Genomic DNA, 10,806 nt, shown 5'->3' with positions numbered 1-10,806 from the left:
TAAGTGAATTTTTAATTACATGCATATTAGTTTTATGTATTGGAGCGGCATCCATCGTCAACATGTACAGTGACCCAGTAATGTGATATTGGTACGGTATAATACTGGGATAAAGGACTACACAACATGTTCAGATCAATGACCTTATCTTGATTGAAGTTTACTGGGTAAAATAAGCTGAAATTTTGAAAATAAGTTAATATCTAGTTGGCCTATATATAGAGACTTATATTCACGGTCACAGTGATCAACATGGACCCGAGAGCTTGACGGTTGTCTAGCATTTGAGATGTGGAGCTAGATTCTAGCTATAGTTTATTCACTTCATGTGTTAGATAATTGAGCACGAGGTGGGATACAACTATGTTACATACATTAGCTGTAACCAATGTCGTATGTTTAACATCACAAACTAAAATAATTTGCAGTGAATGTGCACTGATTGGTCACGAAACGACCGTTTGATTTGCGAATACATAACTACAAACATTTCACTTCACGACCAAAGTACTACTTGTATGTGACAGGAATCAACATATTTGACTGTCATTGTTGCCTGTACAGATATGAACCCCCAAGGACGCAGAGTAACTGATCCATCAACATTATGTTCAATAGCAAATACACCATTGGTGGAGAACACAAAGACTGTTCGGGTGAGGCCATGGTTTCGTAGAAAACTTGGTATGTACTATAAACTGTTTGAGATACTTAGTGAAAATCTACGTGACTTTCTTCATGAGAATGCCACAGCCATGTTTGATGAATTGGTGACCATCAAGATTGATCTTTGAATGGACAAAATTCAAACCTTACCTGTAGCCTGGTATCAGAGCGATTATACCATCCAGGCTCTGGTACAAAATACTGAGACATGCAATATGTCTGAAGGATGCCACCATATCACCACCATTATAGTTGTCGGAGAAGTACGCGAGAGGCTATTGTGGTGGAGAGTACTGATGAATAGATGACTTGCTCCACCACCGAAAAAGAATTGTGGCAAATTGCTGATGATTTACTGCAGCTATGGAACATCATTCTTACCAGTGGCGTTATTGACGGTAATTAAGCAGCTACCAGTGAGCTAAAGCAAGGTCTTGATAACGAGACCTTCTGCCTAGTTACATGACTCTTTCTCCTCAAGAACACACCTGATGAAGCACCATGAACATGAACATGACCAGGGAAAAGCGCATCTACAACTACATATTGTCAAGAAAAGCGGTGGGGAAATTTTTAATGTATGGCCAATAGATCACAGGAACTGCTCACTACTAGGACATCATCGATCAGTAGCAGTCTGAAGTGGAAGACCGGGCCCCCTCTGTTACTGGAGAAGGTGGGGTGAAGATAGAACTGTTTTTTCTACATTTGCAGCTACCCAATGTCTCTTTATCCACTGGTTCTTTGTTGTTGCTGCTGTCATGTTGGTGTTAATTGTCACTTTAATTACCGTAGTACAATCTAACCGCTGTTTTCTCGACACTCGAGCAATACATTTCAATACATTCTTAACACTTCCATGATAATCGCAGTGCGTCTGGTCCATTTCTTCCATACATGCATTACTGTATAAATATCCGTGATTGTTCCGAAATTGGGATACTCAATTTATACTTTCGTCTTCCCACTGGGAATGTGGATATATACCATGAAAATAGAATAGTGCATGGAATTCATTTAATGATTTTACAAGTGTATCAAAGAAACGGACCATTTCTTCGACACGGCCTAGCTGAAATACGTCTAGATTTCTCGATTGTAGGAAACGGTCACGATAAACGCTACGTCGCGGTCTCCAAGGTATCGCCAACACTTCTAGGTGGCATCCACAACTTATCATTCAGAACTGAGTATATGAGGTCAGTCCAAAACGTTTACTGAGTTCCAAGTCATTGTCAGGCGCCTTGATACAAGTGCCATAGGATGCTCCCAGTGTGTCGTTCACCTGGATTCACTAGTGGAAACGAAGAAGACATCGACAGAAAAGTTCAATGACATAAAAAAGCGATAAGGCATGCAGACGACACACACTGTATTTTTTTCTATCTGGCATATCAAATATAAGCTGTCTAAACAGAATATAATTGATTATAATTGGGATCAAAATTGTGAACATTGTACGGAAGATATTAACCGAAGCAGGAATGTTTTTTTAATTTCACTGTTGTAAACCAACTTTCTTTCGCGGAAACTTTTTCAAATCAAGTTCGCGGAGATAAACTTCAGCGAATTTACTAGAATCGCGGAATTCGCGAAAGTAAATCGCACGCAAAAGAAATTTGGTTTATAGCATTTCATATCAGTAAGGCTGTGGGTGTACCAAAGACCGATATCATTTGGTCACTTGAAGAGGTCAAGGAAAGCAGTCTACAATGGTAACAGAAGAAAGAAGTCAATCGATGGTTATTCCATCTGCTAGAAATATAAGATACATTTGACGTTGTACAATAAATGCGCAATACAAGTTATATTCAGTATTCATATACAATTTTTTAAAGTCCAAATGGATATTGATATTGTATAGAGAGTATTCCTTGTTTCTTGATGAAGAATACCAGTTATATTCCACCTCACGAGTTATTTTCCCTTAAGATTATTACGTCATATTTTTTTGAGCATTAACGTCATATTTCTACACAAAAATATAACGTCATTTTTGTGCATAAACTAATGACGTAACAATTAAAATGATATTTTCACTGTCGATGCTGTATTCCGATTGGTCACTATCACTTATATTTTTACCATGAAACCTTATAATTATTTTTTCATTGTTTCTGGCTTTCTCATTGGCCTATTCATTTTTTTTTCGCATTCCACGATGAAAAAACAAATCCGGGAATGGCGCGGAAAACCGACGTTAACGTGATGTCACAATAGAAACATTTACGTTGCGTATTGATTTGGCAAAAATAATCCCTTGGAAAATTGGAATCGTCCGTGTAAACTTACAGTAAACTTTTGTGAGAATCCGCCTAGCGGATTCACAGTTTGCAAACAAAACTTCTTTCATACCCCGATGAAATAAAAAAAAAATAGTGACTTCAATGCTTAAATATAAATGTATTTCACTGCGAAAAATGTAATAAAGGGTATTATTCGATACGTTTCCGGTAATTTTATTCTCACAAGAAATGTGGTAGAATAACACTGTAGATTGTTCTTTGCATTAAACTCGTAATAGCACATTACTAGATTAATTAGGTAAAGTGTAATTATTGAGTATATTCAGTTATTATTATCGGTACATGTATATCGTATTTTCGCAATTTTTCAGAATTTGTGAAATAATGACAAATGAATCAATTATAGACATGTACAAATTTTTACCAGACTACTAGTATAAACTGTATTTGACTAGCGAAAACACAACCGGCAATGTGACTAGACCACCATCTTGGTCACTACTGTAATCTGTTCGATGACGGTAGTTACGTGTGCATGTACAGCAGTGCCTTAAGTATGTGGTGTTCCAACATATCACTTCAATCAGTACCACACAGCACAGTAACTCTCATTTTGTCATTGCTGACCAGCAGCAACACCACTGCTAATTCAAAGCAAACACCGAAAGATCCCGGCATCATGCACACGATACCGACTTCTGCAAATTGAATCACTTTAAAGAGAAGAGAACCTTCCTTCTTCCACTTGGAGTATGATCTGATGACTACATCCGATATCATGTCAGATCGTTACAGCTCTATTATTTGCTAATTCATTGTTTATCAGTTCATCCGGTTCAACACTGCAAGACACCTGCACTCTAACAGTACCCACTGGTATTTTACATAATTTCTGTTTCCAGTAAAAATGGCCATGGTGACGTGTCACTATTTCGTGCTGTCAGCCACGTCATCGTCAAACAGATGTGTAAACACATCGAGTTCGCCTTTAGGACTTGAACTGTTGGACGCGGTGTCGTGTACGGTCACCTCCGTATTTGGGGAACTGTCATTATCCGACATCTCATCGTCGATAGGAATGCTTACTTGTGTACAGTTTGGTGAATTTCTAAGCCACGTCTCAACAGCATCAGATGAATATTCAGCGTTAACCACAGCGTTTTCTGTTGGTGCATTGCTTACAGGAACCTCTGCAATGACTTCAAGCTTTGGCGAGCAAAGTTTATGTGCACTTTCCCTCTTGTGAGAGGGGACATCCTGTGCGAACATCGGCACAGACACCATTTCTAGGTCGCTCTGCTCAACAAGCTGGAAATCACTTGTCGATTCCTTTCGGGAATCCTCCTCCTTGCCTTCTACATACAGTGGGGCTTTGGAGGGACTCAACAAAGTTCCGCGTAGATTTTCCACTTGGCTGCGTACAACTCTATCAAATTCTTCTCCTTCACACCTGTCCGAGCAATTTATGCGAGTGGCTGAGTGTTCGTGTAGACAATGGCTATGTTGGACGGAACATGACGATCGATCCCGACTAGGGCACATCATGTTGATTTTCCTTTCTGGAGACAGACAACCCGTGACGTGGTACCCACCAATCGCTCCTACGATATCTGTATTATCCTGGTAGTCAGAAAGGTTGCGCGACTGAAGTGAGGACCCCATCGACAGCTGAGTTGTGGAAGGTGGAGACATTAAGTCTCGACAATCCCGGATAAACTCGCCATGTGTATCCTCGTCATGTTGGTGAATATGTCGACACCTACAGCAGGACATGTGCAGGCCAACAGGTACTGACATTATACTAACGGCGTTAGTCGGCGTGTGCCCGTGTTTGGTCTGTGTCTAAAGTTGTAAAAAATAAAAGCATTAGTATTTCTATTCCCCCCTATTGTAATAATGATATCCACCCTTTCCACGTTAGTCCATCAACAGTTTTAATTTGAAAATGGGAAGCTATGAAAATATAACATTATGAATTTTGCACAATATCTTGAGTGAACGTAACAATTCGAATACACGTAATCCAAAAATGGTACACACCCCTTGCTAAAAACCATTCTTAATTTAAAGTAATGTATTTGTTTACACGTGAAGGCGAAAATACATTATTGAAATCGAGAGAATGCCAACTTATAATTCCAGAAAACACGTACGATGTAGATATGCCAGTAGAATCGAGTTTAGCGGTTTAACGTTCCGCAACGTATAATTCGTGTCCGGGTTCGAGAAAAGATAGGAAATGGAGTAGGAAGGGCAAAAGTATGTTGGACGGGTAAGAGGGTAAGAGAAAGTAGAGAGTGGGGGTAGAGGAGTCGTCAATGATTATTTGAAGGCACACGAGTCGTCTGTGGTATATATATTATGTCAATGATTATTTGAAGGCACATGTACATAGAGAATGGCAACAGAAACTTGTTTCACTGTCTACGTCTTCTATCGTTATATGGATCATAAACATTTATATGACGTTGGAGATCGATAAAACTGTGGAAAACAGGAACAAAATAAATGTATGTCCACGACATATGCACATTCAATGCGAATTGCAGGAAAACACTTTTTTTGTATAAACTTAAGTTGGTTGATGACAAAAGATGAAGTACCCACCTGGACGAGTTCGCTCACAGAACGCTTGCTTGTACCTTCGCCGTCTTTATTTAGTATTCGTTCAAGCATCTGTCTCGTTTTGTCAAGCTGATCGAGTGCTGTTTGTACATCCGAAGGGATAAGACTAGCTGATCCGGGAGATGTGGCTGTGCTCTGGTCCCTGTACGACTTGCCTCTACAACGCATGCTAGTCCCCATTGCCCTGGTCGGAGTCATCATGCGAAGGGAGATGCTGGATCCCCTCGCAATCGCCCCAGAGTTGAGTGTACATGACGAGGATACTGGCAATGTGTCACGTGGTCCATACAGAAGGTCGTCAGTGAAGTCATACTCGTTCAGGGCACGCTCTTCGATGTGGTATGGCGGGATGTCATACACAGTATTGGTGCGTTGTGCCCACGGGATAAAAAATAGTATCACAGCGCCACATATTACAGGAATTCCAGCACAGTGAAAGGCAACATCGTATGATCCCAGTAGGTCATATAAAGCTCCTGTAGAAATAAGGTATATGTATTCATGGCCTTATAAGAAACGATTCCCACAAAACATATGGGAAAACCTAGTCACTGTCGCATTGAGTACATTCGATCGTTCAGTCAATTTTATCAAAATCTCAAAAACTCTTAGTTGTTACTACTTATGGCAGTGGATGTAAATATCAAGTATCAGTTCAAGTTGATCCATTATTTATCTCAGTGCACGTAGAAACCATTCGTTATCATATATATTTTTACAAATAGGTATCCAGACACAAAACCATGAGCGCCGATGACCTACCTAGCAATTTCTGTCCCAGATAGTTTCTGATGACACCGATCGTTCGAGTGGACCCTGATGACCCACCTGGCTATTTGTGTCCAAGATGGTTGCTGATAACACCAGCCGTCCGAGTGGACGCTGATGACCTACAATGTACCTGGCACCAACCGTCCGAATGGACGCAGATGACTTACCTTTCTCTCCAAGATAGTTGCTGATGACATTCTTGACGACGATCTTTCGAGTAAACACTGATGTCCTACCTGGTACCGACTGTCTGAGTGGACGCTGATCACCTATTTGGCATTTTTTGTCCAAGATGGTTGCCGATGACTTCTTTCCAGACGACGACCGTTCGAGTGGACGGTGATTACCTAAATTGCACATGGTCCCGCCGGTCTATAAGTCCTACGCTGTTGACCTATCTGGCACCGACTATCCGAGTAGACGCTGACGACCTACCTTGCGCCGACTATCCGAGTAGACACTGACGACCTTCTTGGCATCGACTGGCGAGAGAAGACGCAGATAACGTTCCTGGAATCGACTGGTCGAGTGGCCGCAGATGACCTAACTGGCACCGACTGTCCGAGTAGACACCGAAAACGTTCCTGATACCAACCGTCCGAGTTGACACTGATGGCGTGCTTGACACCGACCGTCCGAGTGGACACTGATATCTTACCTGACAATGGTTGTTAGGTCGAGAGTGTACCAATGACCTTACCTGATATTGACTAATCTAGGATTATAGAACTGCAACATTTGTCACTGATTACACACATAAAAAGCATACCTGCTACAGGTGGTCCGAGAGTAAAGGTAATCGAACTTGTCCCTACGAGAAAACACCAAGCAATGACTGTGTTCTCTGGTCCCATCAGCGCAGTCGTCAATACCGGAAGGAGAACAACATAGCATCCGTCTACTAGACCGACGATGATGACGTATACTACTATTCCCGCGAAAGATTTAATCATCGGAAGCAGCATTACCCCAGTACCGGTGATCACCATGGAAACCTGGTGCATGTGAATTCGGTTGAGGACGCCTAGCTGTATAATTTTGCCGAAACCTATTCTTCCAATGGCAGTTGATGCACCCAATAACATGACAAAGATAGAACCTCGCTCGGGCGGAATGCCAATGTCTTCAGCATACGACACCTGTAATAAAAGCAAGGATACATTTATGTTGACCACATAAACAGTATTAAGATTGACGACAAACATTACAAAAATTGAAAATTGTAAATAATATACTACTTGGATGTTACATTTGCAGAACGTCGCCATTATGGCTTATAAAACTGACATAAACGGGATACCTAACAGCCAACGGATGCTAGGTTTTAGGCATTAGAAGTTTTAAAATCGAAAATGTGTGTTTTCTTGTTATTGATGTAGTACCTACCAAATGAACGTATGGGATGTAAAATCCAAACATGACCGATGTAATTGAAAGCGTCCAGACAATAAACACTCGGTTCTTCCATAACCGCAATTCTTTCAGCATCCGTCGAAACGTTGACATATCAACACTCTCCGACGGCGTCGCCCGCTTTTCAGAATCCCCGTCCAATGGCTTGATGAAGGAAGCACAAACAACACAAAACAAGCATGTCCCTGTGAAGATTCGAAAAGTGTTCCTCCATCCGACATTGTCTATCAGACACTGAGATAGTGGTGCCATCACTAGAGTCCCCACGCTACTGCCGGCGGTCATCAGTCCAATCGCAATGGATAAGTACTTTTCAAAATAGTCATTACCAATTGTCATAGTCGGCTGAGTGCTCATACAAGTGCCGATTCCAAAAAGGATTGAGAAAGTACCAAACAGCTGTGAAAGGCGAACCACGAATGACGATGCAAGAATAGATACCGCACAAACCAAGGCACCGGCCATCATCACGTATCTGTTGCCCCATCTCTTTAACATGATTCCGACTATCGGTCCGAACGTCATGGACAGGCCATACGCCGAGGAACCAACCCAGGCTGTAATCAAGCACGTGAATTAATTTTATAATGTTATTTTCCCTGAAATATGATGGAATAATGTTTGTCTTGTGATAGAATTGCTAATACTTGTATATAATTTGCACACTGAACTGCTATATTAGACCCCAACTTTGCTCTCGCTACACTTCCGTGCGATTTGTCGCTCGATATCATCAACGTTGGGGTCTATATATAACAGAAATTTACACGTGCAAAACAAAAAGAAAAAATCTGTTTTCGTATTTGATTTTCACATGGCAACATGATTTGTACCATGAACCATTTTCTATGCTGGTGACTGTCGAGCGTCGCATGAACAGGAGTGTAGCGAGAGCAAATTCATCCAGCCAAAAGCCATCAATCATGCTCCATATATAATGTAGTATCACTAAAACTAAAAAGCTGGTTTGTCCGCGCTTCTTCGGGTTTTGTGCATCGGGTTTTCATTTTAAGAATCACATATTTCGGAACACAAATTCGATCGTTTGGCGTTAATGAACTATGCCTATCAAAGCAGATTGTGTCGTTTACATGTAATAGTAGTGCGTAATATCGCCATGCTGCTATTTTTATTCAATATTGCAGGTATAAAAATATATGAACATATTTAAGGCATGTATATCAAGGAATTCTTAGTCCGAATTTTCTGACTATCTTGCTTTAGTCTTATTTTCTTTTATATCAAGTCATCGACTTAGCAAAAATATCGCCAATATTAACTTAAATTTAATATTTAACTAACATCAGAACCCTTCGGATTAGGGATTGTTGAGCTACTATAATCTAGTTCTTATTCTTGATATACCTTGATACCTCGTCTTCTGCGAGTTGAAAACTTAATTTGTGTTCAAGTTGTGTATATCCACATTTCACATGGTACGTTGTTTGTAATGTTTGCAAACGTGACACTACTCCCAATCTGAAACACTTTTTGAAGATAATTGTAAAAAAGTTCTAACGTTTGCTTGAAACCAAATTTTTCTCTTATCTTTCCACAAAAAGATACCTTCAGTTTTAATTTGATGATTTGTTTACTTCTCGGCAGTGCATATTCCATTTTGAAGTAGAGATCTTTGAATTATGCCCAGTCCAGTCCTGTGTATCAGCAGGTTCGAGTACCATATATATGGAACACCTCTTAAGCTTAGATATGGTTTTGATTAAAAAATGTCTAGACAGCATAAAAAACCCACTTTGATTTCATTTAACGATATTTTACTGACTGGTAAATAATGATATCGTTTTTTCTTCTGATTTTATTTTTTCATAATCCATTTCAAAACATAAACAATTTCCATTTATTTTCATATTGAGATGCGCTTATTCAGGTTATTGCGTGATTGTGTGCGTGGAAGTGACGCTACCCAAATTGGAACGCAGCCCAAAATGGAACACTTTTAAAATATATGTGATACAGAATTTCTAGTTTAAAATTTAAACTAACAATAACTGTCATGAACAAAAATAAAGGCGATGAATAGTAACTGTAACAATGTTCATATGTTATTTTCTTTACCGTTGTTTATTATCCCTATTTAACATGAAAATAATGAAATTGTGAAAAAAAATCCTGAAACGACATCGTGCGACAACCTTAAAAACACCATATATTTTAAAACAAGATAAACAATTGCTGAATGGAGTATTTTGACAGATATGTGACTTAAATAAATTGAACAAGAATGTTTTTAAAATGATTTCAAACAGTTTTATCATGTCTAGACACTTATTGATTAAACCATATTTAGGTGTTCCATTTTCGGCACTCGAACCTGCTGAAAGACATGGTTGGACCGGCCATGCTTCAAAGCTCTCTATAAATATATGCACTACTCTACTGACGAATAAACAAATCATAAAATTAAAACTAGAGGCATATATTTGTGGAATGTTAAGAAAAAAATCAGGATTCGAGTACACGTAAGAATATTTTTACGATAATCTTCAAAACGTGTAGCATCACGTTACAAAATAACGTCGCCATTTCGCTACGAAACAAACCCTATAGAACATTTAGACTACTTCCGCGGGTCCAAGGCGCAAAATGTGTGTTTATTATTCGAAAAAGAATTTCATTCGGTTGGAATACAATCGCGAAGACGGCTTCAATTATGACAACAACTTACCTGCTTCTGATTTTGAAACCTTGAATTCTTTTACGAATTCTACAAAGAATGATCCAAACGCATGGTGGATTCCAAGAATGAAAACCTGTATGACAAATCCAGACGCACAGACAAGCCAACTATATTTTGAATCCTTTTTTGATATCAAATTTTGATCTGGTTGTTCTTGTTCTTCATTGACATTTTCTATCAATGCCCTCTCGGGAGATGCCATTGTTAGTGTTTTTGTGACGTTCTGTAATCTTGCTTGGCAGCTTCAAACGTGATCTACACCTAAATCTATGACGTCGTTGAAAATGACGTCTGAATGACGTCACTGATATCGACGTCCTTCTACCGCAAAAGCATTTTGTCGATTAATGTAAGTAGGGTATCTGCTTCTGCAATGTCTCTGTAGTA

General features: G+C 39.6%; 1 protein-coding gene across 1 annotated transcript; it reads right to left on the bottom strand.

The window, feature by feature from the left end:
* Window positions 1–2,043: 2,043 nt before the first annotated feature.
* LOC138330376 (monocarboxylate transporter 3-like) lies at window positions 2,044–10,681 on the bottom strand. The gene is made up of 5 exons (XM_069277961.1): window positions 10,408–10,681; window positions 7,695–8,278; window positions 7,078–7,447; window positions 5,520–6,013; window positions 2,044–4,754 (listed from the first exon to the last, which is right to left on the bottom strand). Exons 1-5 carry the CDS (start codon window positions 10,619–10,621, stop codon window positions 3,840–3,842), a joined length of 2,577 nt encoding a protein of 858 aa, XP_069134062.1. The 5' UTR covers window positions 10,622–10,681; the 3' UTR covers window positions 2,044–3,839.
* Window positions 10,682–10,806: the final 125 nt, after the last annotated feature.

This window comes from Argopecten irradians, chromosome 1 (assembly GCF_041381155.1).
Source record: "Argopecten irradians isolate NY chromosome 1, Ai_NY, whole genome shotgun sequence".
In the NCBI taxonomy this organism is placed as follows: Eukaryota; Metazoa; Mollusca; class Bivalvia; order Pectinida; family Pectinidae; genus Argopecten; species Argopecten irradians.
This window is presented reverse-complemented; position numbering and strand designations above follow the sequence as displayed.